This window comes from Thermobia domestica, chromosome 10 (genome assembly GCF_964235325.1).
Source record: "Thermobia domestica chromosome 10, izTheDome1.hap1.1, whole genome shotgun sequence".
NCBI classification, from domain to species: Eukaryota; Metazoa; Arthropoda; class Insecta; order Zygentoma; family Lepismatidae; genus Thermobia; species Thermobia domestica.
This window is the reverse complement of record NC_137463.1, coordinates 22,104,004-22,129,617: the sequence shown is the minus strand read 5'-3', so window position 1 is coordinate 22,129,617 and position 25,614 is coordinate 22,104,004. Positions and strand designations below refer to the sequence as shown.

The following is a 25,614-nucleotide window of genomic DNA, read 5'->3' as shown; positions in this document are numbered from 1 at the left end:
ATCGGTATAATTAGGATCCATGTCGTAATGGCTGAATTCTGCGCCAAGTTCTCGCAGATGTTTTGCGGAGATACTTCGGAGTCACGAGGGTGGAGGCTTGTTCCACAGCTGCTGCTCGTAGTTCCTGCGTTGTGTGATATCGAGTGTTTCTTTATGAAACCCCAGAGAGTATTATCTGGTGTCGTCCGATCGGGACTTCTTGGAGGCCAGGCAAAGGAAGCTGGTGAAAATGCACAACCTCTTGCAATCCAGCAGCCAGGAAATGTCTGATTCAGGTAATTGCGCACGTGAATCGCGAAGTGTGCTGGTGAACATGTATAGGAATGTTGCTAGACAATGCCAAGTAATGTTACCAAACAAATGTGTGTAAAACCTAAAGCCGTTAGAAAACACCAATTACGGGTACGCCCACTTCCGGACCACCCTGTAATCTCTCTACTGAAAGCTGAACTAGAATCTATTAACACTTCTGGTTTCAATATTAATTGAGAAAATATCACAACATATAAACCAAATTCCTTTACGTGGTGCACATGTGTCACTGGTACTTGTTATTCTAAATAGCCATAAATTATTTTTTAAATTAGTGATTTTACGGAAATCTGATAAAGTCAATGCCCAGAAATCAATGTTTTGTAATGTTTCACATACATACTAAACAAGTCAAGATTAACCTCCGTGTCAAGTTTATTCAAGATCAGATTAGTTCTGTTGATTACGCGCGATATGTACTATCCTTGCTGTTCTTTTTCTTCGGAAAGATCAAATGAACTGCGAAAAGTGAAAAAGATGTAAATGTTTTGTTAAATGTTAAAATGAAATACCAAGGAACATTGTATAAAACCTTGAAAGTATGTGAAGAGTTGAGTGGCAGAGTAGCCTATATACCACATTCATACTTTCGACAAAATTGTACCTAAAGTGTAGCTTTTCTGTATATTTTACCAGTGTAATAAGAAATCACCGCCCTCCCAGCACAGAATGAGTCATGTTTCCTCGCAGGGGTGGATCCAAGGGGAGCGATCGGGGCCATTGCCCCCTTCCAGAAGAGGAAACTTTATTTTATATATAAATAAAACCCATCCCAGAGTTTGGAGCTCTTAAAAGTAGCTCTAAGTAGCAGTGTTACCGCCCCCCGCCCCCCCGGAAGTCCGTCCTGGATCCCTGGATCCCGTTCTGGAGCCCCTAGTTTCCTGATAGGTTAATATCTCCTTGAATATATATATATATATATATATATATATATATATATATATATATATATATAAGTATCTAGGGATTGTTCGTGGACTTAACTGAGAAATTTCTAATTTGGCGCTTAGGTGACTGTTACTCAACTCTTCATATATAAGTTCATATATGTTTATATATAGAAAGTCTTTCTGTTTTATTCATACATGCAATACTGAACTAAATATGGTGCTATTTTTGTGTTTCAGAGTCAATGCCTGTCTCTTGCTACGTGAGATTAGAAGAAGAAGAAGGTTATTTGGAGTCACCTAATTACCCTGAGTCTTATCCAGTAGAGCACGATTGTTGTTACGATATACTACGTCCATCAGAAGAATACTGTGGAGTTAAGTTATATGGTAAGGAGACAACATTATTTTTACGGTATGTTCCTAAGTGATTCATCGGGTTTCAAAGCCCTGTTTATTTACAAGTATACAACATGCAAAGAAGGGTGATACATGAAAAGATGGATACATTCATCAGGTTTAAAAATCCTGCCTCGAGGCTCGCTTGCACGCTAGATGGCAGGCCTGTGGCGGCACTTTACAAAATGGCGGCAATTTAGAAGAAGAGTTCTTGTGTGTTAGGATATGCGAAGTGCTTGTCGTTCACGAGCATTCAACTTGCATTCATACGCAAATACGGGAAAGCTGCACCTGGTAACCAGAGCATTTTGCGTTGGTTTCGTAAGTTTCGTGATACTGGTTGTCTGTGTAAAGGGAAAAGCACAGGACGGCCGCGTGTCTCAGAGGAAATAGTGGAGCGCGTGGGACAGAGCTTTGTGCCGTCTAGGTCGCCAGATCTCACGCCATGTGATTTCTTCCTGTGATTTCTTCATGTTAAGGACAAAGTTTATGTACCCCTCATGCCAACAACGCATCACTGCTCCTGTGACGGACATTGACGAAAACATGCTAGTGAAGTATGGACGGAACTGGTTTACCATTTGGATGTGTACCGGTTGACTAAGGGCGCACACATTGAACATATGTAGAATGTACTAGAAACTTGGTAAGTGCATCTATCTTTTCGTGTTCTCACTCGTCTTTGTATGTCGTATACTTGTAAATAAATAGTGTTTTGAAACCTGATGAATCATTTAGGTTAACCCTGTACTTTATATGGGTAAAGTGTGACGTACTTTCTCCGACGCTATGTGTCTGGTGTATTTCCAAGAAATGTGTTCTACTGTATGCAAATCACAATTACATTTTGTATCGATTTAGAAACATCATAGTGAACGGGGGGCGGGGGATTGATACTTTCGTTAGAAACTTCCGGGAGAGGAAACTAAGATATAAAGGGGTCAAAGCTAATTGAAGGAACATGCCTATACCAGAAATTAAATGTGAAGCTTTCTTTACCCACCAGTTATGGTGTTTCGAATCTCAAATATAACTTTAAAAACCGCCAGTTTTCAGTGACACTGGAAATTACGAAGTTATTTGAATAACCATTATTGCCTCTATGTAATTTTTGCAAGTAGATAAAGACGCGCATTAGCTAGCAGAAATACAGGATTATTTTTTTATTATTTTTTAATTTTTTTTTTTACCTTAGTCAATGAGATAACTATTCAAGTAGGATTCAGTCAGTTAGAGAAGAGCTGGTGAGTGAGTTTATAATTATATTTTTGTTGCATAATAATATATAATTATGTCTGTATTGCATTAAGAAATTATTGACTAAAGGACCTTTTATATATATATATATATTAAGTAGTAGGTAAAGATGGCTCGTTTTTATGCTTTAACATTTAACTGCTGTTATTAAAGCGGAATGTAGGGTTGCTAACTTGATAAAATGAAAGTTAAGACCCATATCAGAAAAGTTAAGACGTATATGCAACTTATAACAATTGGAAGAATTTCTTCCGTAGGGAATTACTAATTTGTGATCGTCCAAGTGATTTCAACGATGATGAAATACTGTTTTTATATCAAACAGGACAAAACACCAGTTATTAGTTGCGTACTTTATAAAATGGTTTAGTCAAACACGTAGATCGGTGCAAACCCCTAAAAACAATATTGCTAAAGAAGCAACAAATTGGATGGGAATTCCTTACTTTCAACAATTATCGACAAGAATTCAACGTATTCTTGCAAAGCACAACATATGTGCTTCCAGTATCTCCCTCGAAAAGTTTATAAAAGCATCTCCCCGGCTTTAAACGTTATTTTGTTGATCGACTAAATAAGTCAGGTATTTATCGTGCTCAGTGACAATGTGACTGTTCATATATAGGTCAAACGAAACACAATATTAACACCTGAACTAAAAAAACATTAGACAATCAAAAAAAATTACAAGAGGAGTTTATGTCGGGATCGTCAATTCACCCAAAACAACATACACTTAATATAAATCAGATTAATGTGATGGTTCAGGAAAAAAATACAACGGGAGATTAAAGAATCATTTTTTATTGATAAATATAAGCCAACTTTAAATCTGGACTCTGGTAATATTGATAAAACTTGGCTATCTACTTTTGATGTGTACTTTGGATCTTGCAACAGTGACGTAGCATAGACTTCCAAACTCAAGCCTTTCTCTTTCTTTCCTCCACTGTGCTTTGCTCTTGTATTTAGTACCCATCCTTTACGTTATATTCATTTGGTGATAGGTATTCCTGTCCTCATATCATCTTTTTCTTAACCATTTTTATTCTTATTACTTTATCACTGAATATGGAACTAGCTTGTTGTTCCGATACGTCTGGAGAATATTTAGTTTCCAATTGGAGGATTTAATGGTCAGTTTTTTTTTTTTTTTTTTTTTTTTTTTGCTAACTTAAATCATCCTTTCATGAGTCTACATTATTTTAATTTTCCTCATAATTTATTCTAAATATGTCAATTATATGTTAGAATATTGATTCTGAGACTGCTGAACCATGAAATCAATTCAAATAAATTTATTTTAATTTTCATGAACATGTAAGTTCTAATAAAACAACAATCTAAAATTGACAGTTCAAGCATTTGTATGGCTCATATACTACTATACAACGTACTTCGTAAAAATATACATTTTACTTCTGACTTCAGTTTCGCGTTTGATTTTGATAAAACCAAGAAATAACACATTAGTGTGTGGCTAAGTGAAATATGTGAATTTATAAATTAACCAAATAAACGGTTCTGCTCTCTAAAACAGTAAAAGAAATGCAGCAAAGAGATTCGACACGTATAGCGGTCGTTCAGTCACTGCAAACTGAACAGCTAGAGTGTAATGATTATGATATAAATAGGAATCATAATAACGAAATAATAACAATGATAAATATAAAGGCATATTTGTAAAACAAATAGAAATCTATGAAATTATAACTATCATAATGAATTAATGGAAATGATGGTAATGACTTGAATAGGAATCATAATAATGAAATAATAACAATGATAAAAATCAAGACTAATTGTGAAATAAATAGAAATTATTATAAAATTATAGGCATCATAATGATTAAAGGAAATGATAGTAATGTCATAAATAAAAATCATAATGAAATAATAACAATGCTAAAAACAAAGACATATTTGGAAGTAAATATAAATCATTATGAAATATAGGTATCATAATGAACTAATGGAAATAATAGTAATAACATGAATAGAAACCACAATAATGAGATAATAATAATGATAAAAATAAAGACATATTTGTAAAATAAATAGAAAATATGAAATTATAGCTATCATAATGAATTAATGGAAATTATAATAATGACATAATAATAATAAAAATAAGTGGACGTCATAATAAAGAAATAGATAAAAACCCTAATATTAATGAAAATATAAAACAATATTATAATAATGGAATAAACAGATAACTTAATAATGAAATAAACAGAAATCGTAATATTGAAATGAATAGAAACCATAATAATAATGGAATTCATAGAAATCATAAATAGATATCATCGTAACAAAAACTAAACTGAAGTAATTTTAATGAAATACTGTAAATAGAAATATTGATAATGTCATAAATAGACATAATAATAATAATAATAATAATAATAATAATAATAATAATAATAATAATAATAATAATAATAATAATAATAATAATAATAATAATAATAATAATAATAATAACGAAAATTAACTTAAGTCATATTAATGAGGTAAATAGAAGTCATGATAATAATAAAAGCAAATTGAAGTCATAATAATGAAATAAATAAATAAAATAATAATAATGGAAGTTAATTCAAGTCACATTAATAAAATAAATTGAAATAATAATAATAGTAATAATGAAAAGAAATTAAAGACAAAATAAAAAATTAAAAAAAATATATCATAATGAAAAGATTATCAGTACAACTATCGACCAAATATTTACCATTCGACAAATACATGAAACGAAGTGGAAAAACAATCCCTCGGTACATCAATTACTTATTGATCTTAGAAAGGCTTACGACTTGGTTAGGAGAGAAACACTGTACTACATTCTTACAGAATTTGGAATGTCGAAAAAGCTAATTACATTAATTTCCAGGTAGGAAAATTTTTGTCTACGAGCTTTCACGTCGAGAATGGCCTGAAACAAGGAGATGCGTTGTCGCCATTATTATTCAACTTTGTCCTGGAGTACACTATAAGGAAAATCAAAGATAGCAACCAGGGCCTAGAGTTGAATGGTGTTCACTAGTTTATGGCGTATGCTGATGATGTAAATTTAGTAGGGGGTGATAGGAGAGCAATAGAAAGAAATGCAGATGTCTTATTAAACGTTTGTAGGAACTTGGGTTTAGATGTAAATGCAGAGAAAACTAAATGCATAGAAGTTCTTCGGGATCGTAATACTGCAAATTATTAATGCGTTAAAATATCAAATAATACTTTTGATAAAGTGGATACTTTCAAATATCTAGGATAAATATTAATAGATGAAAATCATATTAACGAAGAAATTAAATGTCGACTAAAAGCAGGGAATCCGTGTTATTATTCAGTTCAAAATCTCTTGTCGTCGCGAATTCTGTCGAGAAATTTGAAGCTTAAAGTACATGAAACGATAATCATGCATGTTGTGCTGTATGATTGCGAAACATAGTCGCTTACTCTGAGGGAAGAACGTATACTAAAGGTATTTAAGAATAAAATTCTGAGACGAATATTCGGACCTAAGAGGAACGGCAATGGGGAATGGCGGAAACTTCATAACGAGGAACTACATAAATTATACCATTTGCCAAACATTGTTATAGTCATCAAATCTAGGAGTATTTGGTGGGCAGGTCATGTAGCTAGAATGAAAGAAAGTAGGAACGCTTTGAAAGTCTTAACTTGAAGTACAATCGGAAAACGACCATTAGGAAGACCTAGGTGCAAATAAGAGAACATATTAAGATGGATCTCGCAGAAATAGGAATACAAAGTAGGAACTGGATCCAGTTGGCTAAGGATAGAAGTCAGTGGAGAGCTTTTGTGAACGTGACATTGAACCTTCGGGTTCCATAGGCCATAGAGTTAGTTAGCTAGTTATTGTAATGAAAAAATAGAAGTCATAATGAAGAAATTTGTAGATATCATAATAATGAAGAAAAAGAAGTCATAATAATAATGAAAACGAAATAATTATAAATTATACTAATGAAATTAACAGGTATCACAATAATAAAAAAAATAATAAAATAATAATAAAATAACAAAAGTAATTAAAATAAATTGAAGTCGTAATGATGACATAAATAGGTATAGTAACAAAATAAATAGAAATTAAAATAATGAAATAGATATCGTAATAATAAAAAAAACATTAATGATAATAATGAAATAATTAGAAACCCTAATAATAATGAAAATAAATGGACATCATAATAATGAAATAAATATATATCATAGTAATAATAAAACAGACTGAAGTGATATTAATGGAATAAATAGAAATCATAATAATGATGAAAATAATTCAATAACACGTTGTAAAAACAAAATTATAAAGTTAAACTTGTATGAAATAAGTATTCTAAAAAAAATATGTTTAACGTAAAACACACTTCTTCTTATAATGCCACGATCTATATAAACGAAGTACAATTTCAAATTTATTTGTTGTAAAACTTACAAAATATAAACTTAGTTATAAAAAATAACTTTTTTAAAAATCTTTCTTGTATTCTTTTATGGTAAATATATTAGATCACACCACTATTATAAACATTCGTATAATAGACCAATGACAACATTATTATTTTTTTAAAAAAATCTACAATGTTATTGGAGTCTTACGAAAAAATAATATCCAAAGATGAGACATGTGTTAATCCAGGGGTTCTCAACCTTTTACATGACATACCACCAAAGTGTTACTCGTACGTACCACCAACATACGTATAAGTCGTACGTACTACCAATAGCGACTCGCGTACCATTCGCCACTGGTACGCGTACCATAGATTGAGAAACTCTGTGCTAATCGACAGATCTCTTTCAGCTGAACAAATGATATGGATGAGTGTAAACTATTATGATGCGTAGTTTTCGAGATGATCGACGGCAACGAATTTTAAACCTTAAAAAAATGATGTTATACTATAAACAAGTCACCTATTAAGAAGAAACTGAAATTGAGATATAGTCCCATTGAACTTTTCATTATGGCACTCGGAAAACAACAATACGTAATGTGATTAAGGAGACATATAGCCCAAAATTATTTTTCAAAAATTTTTGTTTTGAATTATAATATTGTATAAGGACGAGATATTAGACCCCATATCAAACAATAGCTGACATCAAACTGAACGAAATGACATGCTTCAGAGCAGGGACTACGCAGGAATTTATTTAGGGAGGGGTCCAAAGCTTTTCGGGGGGTCCAAACACAATTTCAGGCTAAATTATATTTAAAATTGTAAAATTGCCCCTAAAATTAGACTAAAATTACAAAAAAGTCCGGATTTTGGGGGTCCGGACCCCCAGGACCCACCCCCTGCATACGCCCGTGCTTCAGAGTAAATTCTCGTTTGTAATTTTCGAGAAAATGGAGAAAAAACTTATTTTTATAACGCTAAAATTATGTTTCTTGCCAATAATAAATGATAGATTTTATTCTGCTGGAACAAATGGATTATTTATTTTTTGTACATGTAAAGAAAGTACAATAAAAATAGTAGAGAAAGTGTGTGTGTGTGAAGATCATAGAACTATTAGTCTCATATTTCATGCAGCAAAAATTTGCCTTCGAATTCTAAACAGAAGGTTGTATGGAAGAACAAATAAAAAAGATGAGGAGGAACAGTTGGGTTCAGGACAGGGAAGAGCACAAGAGATGCAATTGGATTATTAAGGGTTATCGGTGGAAGGTTTATAGAAAAAGGGAAACAGGTATATGTCGTATTTATTGATCTAGAAAAGACTTTTGACCGTGTAAATTGGGAATTGTTGTTAAAAGCTCTGAAGAAGGTTAGGTTGGAATGGAAAGATCGAAGACTCATAAGAAACTTATATATGAACCAACATATAAGTGTTGGAATAGGGGAGGAAATGTCAGAGGAGAGTGCAATTGAAAGGAGACTTCGACAGGGATACTGTCTTTCGCCAACTTTATTTAACATATATCTAAAAGAGATAGGGAAAAAGAGCCTGCATAATGAAGACGGCATTTCGATAGGATAATTAGACATATACGGTTTGCAGATGATATGGCTTGTAGCGGAATCTGAAAGGAAAATTAGTAAGATATTAGAATACTTGAGAAGAGTTGTGAAGAATATGGAATGAAAATAAATGTTAGAAATACAAAAGCCATGGTGATTGGAACGAAGCGGTTGGTGTCAAATATATAAATAGGAGGGGAAAAAATAGAACAGATAACTAGTTTTCGATACTGGATTATATTATTAGTGATGATATGAAGTGTGAACGCGAAATAAAAAGCAAAGATAGGAATGACCAAAGAATCTTTTAGGAGGAAAAGAAAGTATTTTGTGATTCCTTGAATAAGCAGTTGAAAAAAAAAAAGACTTATAAAATGCTTCGTGTGAAGCATTGTACTGTATGGGGGACAAACATGGACATTACGCAAAAATGATGAAAAATGACTGGAAGCTTTTGAAATGTGAGTGTGGAGAGGAATGGAGAGAATTAAGTAGAGTGGAAAACGAATGAAAGGGTGTTAGAAATAGTGGGAAGGAAAGAACAATTTTAGATATAGTTGAGAAAAGGAAGAGAAACTGGTTAGGACATTGGTTAAGAAGGAAGTGTATCACGAGGAAGGTTCTATCTGGTATGATTGCAGGAAAGAGAGAGAGGAGGCGAAAGAGGTTACAGTTGATGGACGGTATCAAAACAGAAAAATCGAAGGTAAGAAGACGAAGAGATTAGGCGAAGACCGTTGAGCATAGAGCTTCTCAGTTGCGGCAGGTGACCTACAATAATGGCAGAATACTTATGATGATGATACTCTAACGATTACACACATACTACTTGTAAACTAGTATTTCTTTTTCTTTTTTTTTCTTTTTCAGTATGTACAATACATAAAAAGTATAGCACTCATGGCCAGAATATTTATTAGATCTACATCATTGTAAAGTTTTGATCAGTTATGCAGTTAATAGCTTATTTGTTTTGTTTATTTACTTGTTGATTTTCTTTTGATTTGCAGCTGAAGAATTCCAAGTGTTCCAAACTCCAGGAGAAACCTTCTGCAAAGAAGATTGGCTCTCTATGGAGTCCTGTGTGCCAGAAGGAGGGAGCAGGTTTTGTGGCAACCTCACAGGATCAACATGTTAGTAATTTTCCTATAATCCATACCATACTTCATGACTTTAGATTAATTACACATGAGACACTGTTAAAGAAAAAAGGAAACGAACGATCAGGCTGTAATGCAAAACTTGACAATACGTAGCCATGAGCGAATATAGTGCGGGTTAGTAAATGGAGATATTAAGAAGGACACTCACACGTGGGATGCATACGCATACAAAGTTAGTTTGAAACTCCGTTAGAACGGTCCTTGGGTACAACAAGGAAAAAGTGAGAAAATTTTATAAAACAGGATGTTAGGAAGGTTTGTAAATACAAATCCTTTCTCTTGCAATGAACTTTCGTTTTCTTATATCATGGAAATTGCCGTGGAAATTACTACACGAGGTGGAAGTTACCTTATACAGGGTGTTTCAAAATAACACCGACAACGTTTCGGAGGTGATTTCTGACACCAAGATAAGAAAAAAAGTACACACCAACCTGGGTTGCACAAATGCTTCTTTTCGGAGTTATAGGCTGCCGAAAACATAAAAAAAAGAAGTTTAAAAGTCTATAGCTCCAAAATTACGGGACCTAAAGTAGTCGGGTCAAGACTTCACTTAAGAACTAGTATGTGCCCTATCCAGATATCCATGTTTCAGAATCCAAATATCCAAAGTTCTTGAGTACTTCAAATTATATGCCCGTAACAAACCCCCTCTATAAAACTTGTTGCGTGAGTACCGCAGGATTCGGAAACACGTATTTTTGGATAGTGCACATATTAGTTCCTAAGTGAAGTCTTAACCGGACTACGGTAAGTCAAATACTTTTTGAGATATGGACCTTTAAAGTTCATTTTTACATGTTTTCGGCAGCCTATAACTTCGAAAGGAAGCATTTGTGCACCCAGGATGGTCTATACTTTTTGTCTTATTTTGGGTGAATCACCTCCCAAACGTTGTCGCTGTTGTTTTGAGACACTCTGTATATAAATTAACATGTATAGACCATCCTAGGTGCACAAATGAGTATAAAACAAAGAAGTGATTGAAACAGTACAGAAAAGATTATTTCTATCATCAATTCAAACTATATCACCTTCACTATGGCTATAACAGACCTTCTGACCACCTTGAACTAGACTATCTTGCAACAATCTTGCGTCTGTCATCAGTTTTACGTATAGAAAGAAATTACCTAAGTAACAAAATTTCGTATGCAGATAGACCTTAATCACGTCTATTCGCGTACAAAACTCCTTGCTCAATTTTCGGCTCGGGAGTCAGATTTATGGGGGGGGGGGTAAGCATTTATGCAGAAAATTGAGTATCTCACAAAAGAAATTGAGCTCGCGAAGTTAGGAAGATGAAAGTCGGTATATGAACTCTATTAAGGGGGGAAAAAAAACGAACACATATCCCAGTGTTTTTTTAAAATCCTGTTTTAAGGGGGAAGGGGTGAAAGGTACGAGGAGTGATATGTAAAAATAATTTTTAAAAAAGCGACGGGTCTTGGAGTCGAATCTATAGTTTTTCGGGTCGTTGAGATGAATAGTGACATCCCCGATAACGTTCAAGACCTGCTTTATTGTAATGGAAGGGAGTGGGTGAAATATAATATGTTCAAAATGACCGATATTACTCCCAATTTCATAGTTTTTGAGCTTGCTGAACTGATTTGTGACAGTTCAGATGACATTTCAGCCCGATTTCTGTTTTAGCTAGAAGAAGTTAGGGATGGAAGGGGTGATATGTAAAAATAATCGAAAGTGACCTATATTAATGTCAAATCCTTAGTTTTTGAGTCGTGAAATTGACTGATGGTAGCTCTGATGACATTTAAACCCAAGTTTAGGCAAGAAGAGACGTGTCAGCTGGTCCTACCCGTTATTTATTTGTTTCATTCATATTGATAGGAACAATACCAAAGGTGTTATTTTTGGATATTGTTTATTCCACTCACATTAATAGAAACAACGCCAAAACCGTAACTTTTCGTTTTTATTTCTGTCATATTGACAGGGGCAACGTGGTTTTCCTTATTTATCCCTTTTACTCATTGTTTTACCTTTATAAATTTTGTATAAACCGTATCTTCCTCGTGGAAAGAAAGGCATTTCAGCTAGTTCCAAATAAAATAAGCAGTTAGCTTATTTTGAACAAAATATTCCCAATTCCAGCTTACGAAACAAAAACAAGACAACTATAGTGTGTAAAGGGAAAAAAAAAAAAAAACGCCCTGGGGCCTGATAGGGTGTTTTTACGTTCTATCTATGCAAGTCACTTGCAATTATACCATTATCGGAATTATCTTTTACGTCTAAGGTGATATCTAATAAACTCAATCTTAAATGTAAACATCAATAGCTGTTCTGATCTGTTTTCGACTTCTTGCAAAGTAAATAATTTTAGGACTCGCGGCTTCAGTAAGCCAAGTCGACTATATCGCTAAATATTGTTATAATGTAAATTTGGTTTTATAAAATGGCCATTCTAACATGGATGATTGGCTGATTATAAGTAGACTTGTTTTTCGCTGTTTAATATGTATTTAAGAATGATAAGTGGCGCCAAATATAATTAAATTGTGCTAAATATTTGTATAATTGTATCAAACTAAAATTCGTCCAAAGTAAAATTTGCTTAAAATTGAAACAATAATGAAAAATGAGAGCAAAGCTCTCTTATACTTAGCTTCTTGGTCGCCATCTTGATTCCTCATCAGTAGCTATCTAATTTAATTCTCTTTTACCAAGCACAGAATGTTACTCATCTAAAACCTTTACTTTTTCTTAGTTTATCTTCCAATTTTTATGGTACAGACCACAAGCCAATCCTACCAATCCTACCAATACAATTTTTTCTTTTTAAGTAAGCCAAATCTTCCATACCTCTTTGTCCTCGTCCTCCTGTTTTCTTCCTTGGTCCATTCCTCCTTGTTGTTCAAACATATCTTCTATATTTTATTTAATTCTTCTTGCTTTTCTTTCTTGTTTTTCTGTGAATTTTGCTGCTTCTTATTTTTACCAAGGATCTTATAAAATAGAGGATCTGCCCTTACAACAAAATCTTGAAGCCATACGTCACAGTTTCGCCACCCCTACTCTGCCCACTCCGCCCGATAAGATCGCAATGTTTTCAGCCAACATTCATGGCGGAAATGAAAGTAGCCAATCAGATGATGGTGGAAACGAGAGTAGCCAATCAGAAGTGCCGATGCTCGGTTATTCTTTTGGCTTCATTCATTTAATAGGATGAAGATACCTATGGGCAGATCCTCTATTTTATAACATCCTTGATTTTTACGCATTCTTTTTGTTCAGATTCCTTTCTGTTTCTTCATTCTTTTCCATCGTCATTCTTTTCTATTCTTGTTTTACCATAAATTTGTACTTCGTTTTGGTTTGTTGAACGTATTTCCTGAAAACACCTTCGTCATCCAGGAAAAATCAGATTGAGTCAATATGTACCCCATTCTAGTTCCTTTAGTCACTAGAATCGGCAAATCTTTCACTCTTGCTCCTGTCCACACGGGAGCTACGAATTGACCAACTAAGGGATTTTTTTTCATTGTCTGCTGTCACTAAATTAACCTCCGAGGCTTGTAATTCATATTAGAACATTTTAAAATAAGCCACTTCTGGGATTATCGTGACCGTTGTTCTCTATTCAATTTAAAATTTCCCACCTGGTTTCCACATTGTATTGGTACCCAATAACCGTTATCAATTCCTCTGTGTTTTCGTTTCTGTTCTAAAGAGTCCAATCTTAATAATTCCATAGTTATCTCCGTTTCTTTCGTTTTGTCACTTTCAATTAGATTTTTCTTTACGTGCTTGTTTCTCGGAGTATTTGCCCACCTTCTCTGTTTTTTCATTCATTATAACTAACTCCGCTCATGATGAACTTTCAGACTCTACATTCACAGTAGTGACACTGGTTTGTTCACTCTCCGATGTCAGTCTTTTGGTATAATTTTTGCTTAGATGAAAATGGTTGTATAATTTGAATTTATGATACTGTACTTCCAACGCAGAACATCATTTAATTTTATGTATCATCGCCCAATTTTCACGCTTAATCTTATGATTATTTCTGAGCTTCTTTTTGTCTAATCTTAGCTTCTCTACTGTTCGCTCATATTTCTCGTGGCTAGAAACGTGTACTTCCTTTCCTTAGCTGAGTTTAAGGTTATTGATGACTCATACATTAACTTTTTCTGTGTGACTGCACTCCTAATTTCAAAGACTAATTAATGCAATATTGCTTCTTGCAAGCCTTTTTTTAAAATTACCGTACATATATTCGCTTCGGTCTTTAAAATGAGTAGATAATCTTGCACAGATTGTCCTCTTTGCTGTCTCAACGAGTGAAATTTAAACTCTTCCACTATATAATTAGTAAGTTGTCCGTACTGTTTTGTCAGTACTTCTACTAATTCAATAAACTTAAGTTCAGATACTTTTTTAAGTGCCACCATCTGCCTGATTGTCCTATAACGCTGAATCCATGACCGAGCTTAATACACTACTTTCTTTCTAGTTCTAGTTATCTTCTTTCGGGAGATTTATAAAGAAAGTCTCGGCCTTATAGCCCAGTGGACTGCTTCACTAAATTTGTTTTAATTGTTTTTGAAAACGTAGATTTGTCGTTCCAACATGGACGAATTCGCCTGTCCTAAGTAAATTTGTTTTCACACAATTTGTAAAATTACTTGGAGGTTAGAGGCTCAGGACATATAAAAAATATGTAATTATATATAAAAATTGTATAGAAACTAAATTTTGTGAAAAATTAAAATTATGCTGATTCACAATTGCTCAATTGAAGGAGGATGATAAAGATGTCCGTCGTTATCTTGTTCCCCCAACTTTCTTTCTTGCCAGGTACTTCATTTGCATTGCAGTCCTCATCAAATCTTTCGATATATGCCTCAATGTCCTCTCAGCATCGAATGATTCAAAATAGTGCAATCTATCTGCTCTCGTAAGTTTATACATTGGCTTAACAATGCTTATATTGACAAGCCTTGTGGCCAATCTAACAGCTTACGTTCTATCTATGCAGATCATCGTTTCATTAGTTTAATTGTGAATTAAAGCATATCGGAATTACCTTTTATTTCTAAGATGATATGCAATACACTCAATCCTAAGTGATCTTGTCTTGAACCCTTCTTTCAGTTTTTAATTATCATTACGATGCGACTTTAATAAGCTGAGACCTCTATTACCCTTTAATTGTTATAAGTTGAAATAGATATTATACTTTATTAAACGATGTTTCATTCATATTTTATGATTTATATTCTGTCCAGTAAAAGTTCTTTAAAGAAGTTAGTTTGAATTGCTAGGTCATGACTTGACGTCTCTAAATGATAGCCATGATAAGTTATACTATTATTTTTTGCTGCTGATTTTTTAAAATAGTTTCCATATGTGGATATACGGATTTGTCTGTTTCTATGTATTTATATGTATATTGATTGAAGTTATGTCTTAATGATTGTTTCCATGAGCTCTTTCGCTAAAATCTTTATCAGATGCTCTTTCATAATTGAATTTCGTTAGTTGTAAGAAATTCTATGATTGATTGAATTAGATCCAAGTTATTTGTTGCCAATAAGTTTTTGATTGAGTAAGGCCCATATCCCGATTGTCTGTAAATTTTATCTAATATGTAATTTCTTCCTTTTCAGTTTTCTCACAGACAAAAATTATATGATCTATTAATCCAATATCTTTGTTGCACCAACATAAATTTGTTTCATATTTATTTGATGTAATTTATATAGCGTTAATGCAGTATTGAATAGCAAACGATATGGTAGAATTGTTTTGTGTCTAGTCAATGTATGCATAATATTCCATGGTTTAGATTAGTAATATCCATGATATTCCAGTAGTGTATTCCTGGTCCTATTCTGTTTTCTGATCTTCAATCATATATCAAGTTTAACTGTTTTAACGTAACTATTGTTTTAAAATTTAGATGACTAGTTTCGTTTAAAGCATCAATGCATTTTTCGCAGCAATTTCGGTATCATCATGAAATTTTATGTTTGATTGAGTATTTGTATGCAGAAATCTTATGGTTTATTCTTTTTCATGTAGTTGTTTGTATAGAATTTTGATATTTAATAGGAGTCATGTAGTTTTATTTGTGTAGTTTGTCCTTTGCAAAGCATTGAGTACGAAGTGGAAACACCAGTAGCTATGGAATTCAATTCTCTTTTAACAAGAACAGAATATTACTCAACAAAACCTTCATTTCTCCCATGTTTAAATTCCAACTTTAATGGTACAGACCACAAACTAATACTAGCAATGCTAACAGGGCCTATTTTCCAAAATTACTAGTCTTGTAATATTAATGTAAAACTTTTCAAAGTCAAATATTTTACAATTGTATATTTCATAAAATCATGACAATTACAGATATCTGCATTAGTGTTTAGAAATTTTATATTATTCTAGCATTTCTACTAAGGTAACTACATATAATTACGGATGATTTAGCAGACTTAGCATATAATTCAAAGAAAAGTTTATGTGAGAGTGTAAATATATTTTATCACATATATATGACTGAACTACATACACTTGAAATTAATATAAACATTATCTAAATTGGTTATTGCGCGTAATTCGTATAAAATAACACTTCGTATTTGTATAAAATAGCAACCTCTATGAGCATGCTCGGCTTCTGCAAGAGTAAGCTCTCAAAACTATTGGTAGTTTTTATTCATACGAAATTTTTAGAGTTTGCTCACGAATAGAGCATGCTCACCTCAAGTGAGCAGAGTCTAGGCTCCATTTTATTCATACCACCCTATATTTAATCGGCCCCAATGTGTTATACAGTTCTGCCACCCTACCAACAGATGGCATTAGCATGCATAAACTGAATTAACATAAGATCAATATTTTTGACTATCTTCAACATCTACAGTACTTCATGATATTTTACGGCTTGTAAAAACATATGACAAGACTAATACTTTGAGAAATAGTATTTACACAAGGATATAATACAAATTCAGTGTTAGCTGAAAGTCCAAACTGTACAAGGACGCCCATGTGGTTTCCAAGGGGGAAAAGTATAAGCGACATTTCAAATATAGTCTCAAATTTTGCAGTAATTATTCTAAAATATCTATTGGGCTTTCGATCTTCCGAAGCACAATTTCTTCAAAGGGGGGGTTTAGCGCCCCACCTTGTCCCCCCTAATGGGCGCCCTTGAAACTGGTAAGTTTTACCAAAAGAAACATATTAAAAATGGTAACGGTGAATATCTTAGAATGTACCACATATATTATTTGTATATTTTGATTATATGTTCTATTTATGTAGCTATGTATCATAGAACTCTTGTGTATGTTATCAAAGCAGGATGTATTCATTTTCATGACAATTACTTTTTCAATTGCACCTTTATTCAGCCTGTTATATATGTATAATATATATGCTAAAGTGGGCTTCTGGTTGTTATTAGCCCTAGAAATTTCAATAAATTAAATTAAATTATTATTATTTATACATATGGTCTTTTAACACCAAGAGCTATTGTTCTCATTCACAGTCTAATGACTAGAGCACGCAACTTTAGTGACTGTCTAAGGTTTCGGGTGCGATCCCCGTTGGGAGAGCACTAAATGCACTATAGTGGTTCACAACCCTCTTTAAACTGTAGATCTAGTCATATATAGTCTGGCTGCTGACAAAGGACTTAAATAATATTAATATTAATAATAAATCTGAAATAATTGAACACATCACAGGCTCATTCCACATAATGGCTCCCACAGACTATCTAAAAAGACACAACAATATTTCAAAAAGCATTCATCAGTTTTTAACATATAACATAGAACTAGTCACCGATACCAAGCCATACTACAAGTACCAGCCAAAACTAGTACTTGAAAACGTTAAGTACAAACTCTACTGGGATAGAGACATTAGAACGGATGTAACGGTACCTGCAAACAGACCCGACATCACCATTATCAATAAAGTGAACCAACAAGTAACTCTCATAGATGTAGCAGTATCATTGACTCATAACATACCTACAACATTCAGTACGAAAATAAGCAAATATAAAGACCTGGCAGACAAAATCAAAGAGTTATGGAAATGTTAGATAATTACAGTAAGACCAATTATTATTTAACAGAAAGTGTCCCTAAAAGTACTGTGACACAACAGATAAACATTTCCTAACAAATCTACAAAAATCAGTAATACCAGACACCTGTCAGATGGTCAGGAAGTTCTTTGGAGAAGAACTCTTCAAATAATCTGCACTTGGCAGAGACAGCCGTCATATTAAGCTGAAACCAGTTTAAACGGAGATATAATAATAATAATAATAATAATAATAATAATAATAATAATAATAATAATAATAATAATAATAATAATAATAATAATAATAATAATAATAATAATAATAAAGTGTTTAAGAATGTGAATTAAATTTGTTATAGTTAATTTGAATATGTTTACTTTCTGATTTTTAGAAATAAAATTACAAAGAATTGGTATAAACAAACATTTTACCGCAGTATCTGTTAGTAAAGAAAATGGTGTAACTATTTATACAAGATTTTTTAAAAAATCTCTTGACGCATAACAAATTCTTTGACCATAAATTTAATCTAATTATTTTTCTATTTTTTTATAGATCAATACCTATTCCAGCCAGGTGCTATGGCATTAAGGTTTCATTTCCACTCTGGAAAAGCATCCAAAGAATCCAACAGAAATCTGGGATTTCGACTTCGTTACAGAACGCTTAATAACTGTGGAGGACTTTTCCAGGAGCCATCCATTTCTCAAATTCCAGGAACGGACGATACGCCATGCTACACACGTATCTCCGACAAGCGTGGAAGTATTAACACGCCTTATTATCCCAAAAATTACCCAGAAAACATAGATTGTGTTTATGAATTTGTCAGGTAATTTTCCTTAATAATATTCCTTGTAAATTGTAGGTTTACCGAAAGTACTAGGTAAACTTCGAGATAGCTGAAAAAAGAATAGGATCGATTTTTAACATGGATTAAACAATGCAGATTGAGAACAGCTCAGTATTTGTCTCATGGATACACAATTCTATTTGGAAGGACTTTTAGTAAATTCTCGAAAGAATTTGCTCATGTTAACTTAAACAGTTTACTATAGCAATTTTCTTCAAATCTGATGATACTTTACGGTTTCTTAGTTGTTTACCCAAATATTCATTATCAAACTCGGTAGTTTCTTAATATGGTTCGTTTGAATATTTCTCTTTGCTTTTATCAGTAATCTTCCATTTTTGTGGTGATCTATTCTCAAGCTGCGCCGTTTAAATCACTCCTTATTGATAATAAGAAAACAAAGGTCTTTCTCCTAAATGTTTTAGCAGCCATATTTATCACATGATGAAATACCTGTCACATCAGGGTTGCCTGATTCCTGAAGTAAATTTCCTTTACTAGTTATCAACCTATTAATTTCAGTAGGATCTTTAATATGCAAGATTGGAAATACAGTAGATCAACATATAATACAAGATAATTTAAATTTTCTTGTTGATACGTACTTATGCCTCCGTTTCGAAGCTCATCACGGGCACTAAAATTATTATGTAATACCCAATCCCGGTCATGGACAAGAACTTGCCAAGCAAAGCTGCTGGATAAGATAATAATACCTAGTCAACATTGTATTGAATTTTCTTCGAAAACTTGTGATATAAATAAATAAAATTTTATAATTTTCAATGATAAAATGCGTGACGGACGTCTGAAACCATTTTTCATACCATCTTTTTCAGATTTTCGAAGTAATTTTAGTAAATTCTCAAAAGACTATACTCAAGTTAAAGTTAACACTTTACTGTAGCAATTTCCTTCAAACATGATGACTCTTAAGACTTTCTTAGTGTATTAACCTAAATTTGCATTATTGAGATTTGCTTAAAAAATTCCCTTGGCTCTCTGAAAGTCATCTTAATACAAACACATCAGCTAACCTTCAAACTCTCAGTCAATTCAAAATAAAGGAACTCTGAGTAATGTCTCGAAACTTCATACTTTTGAATTTTAACATTTCTTAATACAAACACATCAGCTAACTTTCAAATTCTCAGTCAATTCAAAATAAAGGAACTCTGAGTAATGTATCGAAACTTCATACTTTTGAATTTTAACATTTCTTAATACAAACACATCAGCTAACTTTCAAATTCTCAGTCAATTCAAAATAAAGGAACTCTGAGTAATGTATCGAAACTTCATACTTTTGAATTTTAACATTTCTTAATACAAATAAATCAGCTAACTTTCAAATTCTCAGTCAATTCAAAATAAAGGAACTCTGAGTAATGTCTCGAAACTTCATAATTTTAAACCGTGGCTTGATTTTGTTTTACGCTTTTATGTAGCAACGAGCGTATGAAGGACGAGATCTCTACTGGGCTTGATGCTTTAACATTTCTAATCTACATATCAAATAGTTAAATATCATCACCAAGGATTTAATATACATTTTGTCTCTTTTACACGAATATAGTTTAGGAAAATAAGATTTTACAGCTATTTTACTTATTTTATGTTAAAGTGTTCCATATAACTTTCTTAGAATTCTAACTAAAATGTTACGATTATTTACAAATTTGCAATTTATTTTAAATTTTCTTGGTATAAATCTGTAATCGTCTTGTAGTGATACATTTATTTATATTTCACAATGTAAATAACTATGGCTGGTATAAAACACTATTGTATTTGGGGGGCCACAGTAGCTCAGTGGTAGAACGCTGACGTCTAGCGCGAGGGGGCCCTGGTTTGATCGCAGCTCCCGCCAAATGGGCTTTGTGGTGAACAAACACAATGTGAGTGGTTTTCTAGGCGTTATGCCGTTTCCTCCGACGTTCATCATTCCACCACAATCTTTTAACCATCAAAAATATGCAAAAATACGCACTAACAAAGAACATTTTTAACTTGGTTTTTCAGATCAGAAATTTCTAGATACTCAATTCAGGTTTAGTTCATTCACTAAAAGTGAATTACAAAGACGTAGGCATTGGCCCAAATCGTCTAGATAAGTTGACAAAAATTGTTACAAGTTTGAAATTGATTATGATTTAATATAGTGGAGAAAATATCGAATAATTATAACATTCATTTATCTTCAAATACATTACAAGTATTTACAAGAACTACAGGTTTAAACAAGAAACGTATGAACATAAGTTGATTCCATCCACCATTTGGAATTAATGTGAACAAACTTCTATTTTTTTAAAGCAATAATCATTGTTAATTGTACGTTTAAGTAATTGATTGAGAAAAGTGTCTGTTCATAATGAGCAGTAATTGATATAAAAAAATACGGTTCAAACATTGTCTATTATGCTTCATAAGATTCTTATTATAAGTTTGTAATATTTTCCTCATATGCAACCATATTTTGTAAAATCTTCTTACTTAATGATAAGTTATGTTCGTTTTGATAGAAGTTGTTAGGTTAGTGAGTATAAAAGTAGTACCTTAATATTAAAGGACAAAAGTTCAACTTGATAATATAGTGAAAAAAAAAAAAAAAAAAAAAGATTGATTGTATCGAATAAAAATTCCAGCAAATAATAACTATAAAATTTCTAGAAATTGTTCACATTGCTTGCATACATGCCAACATTCACACATCTGCCACGTTCAAATCTTTTTAGTTAAAGTGTTCATCAAATTTAACAAACAAGAATTTTAGAAATGATCAAAAATAAATAAATAAATAAATAAATAAATAAATAAATAAATAAAATCAAAAGATTGCGATCTAGACCAATAATTAATTTTTGGATCAGGGGCTACAAAATTTTTAAACTGCTCCTCAATTGAGTTTTCGTATTTTCTACGGAATAAGCACATCATATTGAGTTAAGTGATAGTTGGGGTTTGGCTACACCTACACTATATGTAATTCTCCAGATATAAGATGTACAGTCTGCAGCAAAAAACCTGCAACATGAGCATATAAGTTTATTGTAAAACGACGAAGTCGTTTGCTTCAAAATAAGTGTGCAGGGGAGGACGACGAGGTTTCTTCTGGCGTGATTCATGCCACTTAGACGTTATGTTGATTCCCTGCGCTGTTAGGCGTGTTGCAGGTTTTTTTGCTGCGGACTGTACAAGAAAATTTTTGAAATATATTGGATCTTGGATCAGGGACTACAAAATTTTTGAACGGCCCCTAAATCAAATTTTCGTATTTTCTACGGAATAAACACATCATACGGTGTTAAGCGATAGTTTGGGTTTGGGTGCACTATATGTAGTTCTCTAGGTATAAGACGTACAAGAAAAATTTTGTTTGAAATATATTGAATCTTTTGATCCCAAAAGAAATGAAAGTAAAGTGTAAATAATGAAAATTCTAGTAATAAGAATGAGCATACAGTGGATCCAAGGATAGCGAATTGAATTTATTCTGTAACACAGTTCGCAAATTGAAATTATTTTTCCATAGAAATTAATGTAAACACAAATAATCCACTCTAGCCGCAGAAACATCGTGCATAATGTGTTTTCTTACATTTTTAAGTGTTTTTCTGTGATGAAGAATATAAATGAAATGATATGAAATCGTTGAGTTTAACGTCCCACGATTATGTGCGTTAGGCTAAGGGAAACGATGACTAAACCAAGTGAATGATGATGGAAAAATTGATGAAATGAGAAAATAGGAGAAATCGGTAGTACCCTGAGAAAATCCACAGGCACAATGCTGTCCACCACAAACTTACTTAGCCGGGGATCGAACTGTGGACCCCACGCACCAGAAGTAAGCGCTTTACCACTGAGCCACCGTGCTTCCCATAAAAAGCATAAAATGCTTCTTTGTTACTTAAAATTGTATAGATTGTCGAGGTCGCCATGTTGCATTGCTGGGGAATGTCGAAAAAGCACGAGCGCCATTCTTATGTTTTGGTTTTTCTTTTTGAGTTCCATAGAGATACGCTTAGATTTTTTACTCGTGCTACCATTAACACTTTTCTTCTCTTTCTTAGTAGTCATAACGAATACTAAAAACAACACAAAAAGTTTTTAAAAAATGGGAAGTTTCTGAAAACAGCATTCTAATAAATATTATTTACAGCAAACGCGCGAAAGCACTATTGAGCGCACGGTATTGTGGGTACATGCGTATATGTGTATTCACACTACGAAATGTCGTTCGTGAGTAGAGAGAAATTATTCACCAAACTAATTAATAAACTAATTTTGTTTGTTTATTTCATTGTTTTAGGCCGAATCCTTTTATTTGTGGGATTAGAATGAGAACAGTTCAATTCCAGTTGGAGCCTTCTCTTCAAACTCCGTTTGGAGGAGCCTGCTCAGACTTCTTCCAAGCTCCAGGTTGTGGTTTCCTTTGTGGAAAATTCGATTTTGTTTGTAAGTATATTCTTACTGGTTAAATTCCAGCTTCTAACCGAGCTGACCGATTTTGTTAGACCAAAATTGATATCTTTCTTTCTAAGTAAGCTAGTTGCGTTTTGTCTTCCTTTTACGGCTTAAAATAATTTTTATAAAACAATAAATAAATAAATAAATAAAATAAAAATAAAAAATAACATTAATTAACTCTATGAAGAATATTGTTTCGTAGAGGATATGGTGTCATCTGAAAAGGAAGGCTGGCCCTAGACAATTTACTGGTCCGTGCAATAGCATCATTTGGTAACACCTCTTATTATAGAAATAACACATCGTAAAAGTTACGAGTTTAAGTAGGTTATCCAATCATAATTTTAATAGCAATTATGAAACTATAAAATTCACTGAATAATAATAATAATAAGCTATTAATAAAAAGAGTTCTAGGGTCGTTGAAAACGTAAAAAGTTACTGTGTGTTTGTCAGGAATTAAGGTTGAATTATTTTACATTGCTGAACTGCTTTCTTTAATATCACAAGCCTAAGTATATTTATTTGTTCACTTGATACAAAGCAAACTAACGAAAAACTTACAGGAATTATGACATGTCAAACATAAAGCACCAAGTTCTCGCTAATGCTGCCATTGAAAACAAAAACATATGAAGTTAATTATAACTCATGCTGAGTTCTCATTCTCATCTTATGAAATAAACGATAGAAGCTCACATATTTAACTATATCATCATTTTTAAAGTGGATCATTACTGTATCATATAAAGTGGATCATTGTGAAAAGAAACTCTTCTTACTTTTATACTCGGAAAATCACTAATATGGCCAGAGTAGTCTATTTTTTTGTGTGTGTTGTTGTTTTTTATTTTCATGTGTATTTTTCATATATTTCAATTTTATATACTTTATGCCACTTTTCTACCACTCCCCAAAATTTGTGTCCTCGTGCAAATGCACGTGTTGCACATATGTTAGAGAGAATCTAACGCAAGTTACATCAGATGAAGAAAAGTATAAACTGATTCGTAAGCAATGTTCTTCTCCCACAAACTTCAAAAATTAGAAAATAACAGAACTTTCTCCATATTTAATTGTGAGGAAATATTTTCAAAAATCAATTGATATATGTTAACAAAGATACTAAAAATTGACTCTATGTTGATATAATGAAAACAGAACTTCAAATTTGTACAGATTATGGACAAAGTGGTGATGATGATAGCAAATATGAAACGTGTTTGTATGCTACAATGTATAGCAAATTTTTAAGTGATAAGGTTCTAATCGAAACAGCTCAAAGAAACGTCTTGTTGTAACAGGGTTCCTACTGATCTGGAGAAATCTATTTCCCTGTCTTCTCCCTGACTTTCCCTGACCTTTGGAAGGAAATTCCCTGACTTTCATGACAGATGTCGGATGACGTTGATATATAGATAAGGAATAAATAACGGCGAATATTTATATATGAGAACACTTATTTTATAGAGACAAATAGTAATCAATCGTTCATATGTATATTCCACTTACTTCCCATAAAAATAGGCATTATAATAGTTGATTAAGCTGAAATTTGTATACAATTAATGTTAGAAAAAATATGTTTTATAAAATTTCCCTGACTTTCCCAGTTTTCAGTCTTTTTTCCTGAGTTTCCCTGGCCTGCACCATTTTCCCTGACTTCCCTGGCCAGTAGGAACCCTATATAAGGATTAAGTCTTTTCGCTAAGGCCTTCCTCTCCCTCTCCCCATTTTGGACTGTAGTAAATAACATAAAAGTAATGAGGAGCATCAAACCTATAGAAAGTGGGCCAAGTAGTATCTACAAAACGTTGTTAAATAAACTAATAATCTTTTTCTATTTTTTTTCTAATAGAACAGAAATTTTTGTGCACAATTTACGACTTTGTCATTGTTTAACATCCAAACATATACACCATATGAAAGTCCTCGAAAACAATTATTAGTTCATATAATGGCGTTTCGTAGGTACTGTGTGGCTTACTGTTTACGTTTTTTATATATTCTTCATTGCTTTTACGTTATTCACTGAAATTCAAGAAGTCGGGGGTAATCTTAGCGAAGAGCTTTAAAAATATCTAAATATTTTCACTTAGATACCTATTTAACACGTAACTCTTAAATATTTGCATTTGCATATACTGATTTCAGTAAAGCTTTTGACACTGTACAACATGATATTTTACTACATAAA

At 32.6% G+C, this 25,614-nt stretch overlaps 1 protein-coding gene across 1 annotated transcript in view; it reads left to right on the top strand.

Moving 5' to 3' along the window:
* The window catches only part of LOC145661950 (neuropilin-2-like), a 100,949-nt gene that overhangs the window by 71,433 nt on the left and 3,902 nt on the right, over positions 1-25,614 (top strand). Inside the window, exons 2-5 of the mRNA XM_081727299.1 lie at positions 1,440-1,589; positions 9,868-9,990; positions 18,647-18,923; positions 23,260-23,405. Of these exons, the coding sequence (XP_081583425.1) occupies positions 1,440-1,589; positions 9,868-9,990; positions 18,647-18,923; positions 23,260-23,405 (696 nt within the window). The remainder of the gene's footprint in view (positions 1-1,439; positions 1,590-9,867; positions 9,991-18,646; positions 18,924-23,259; positions 23,406-25,614) is intronic.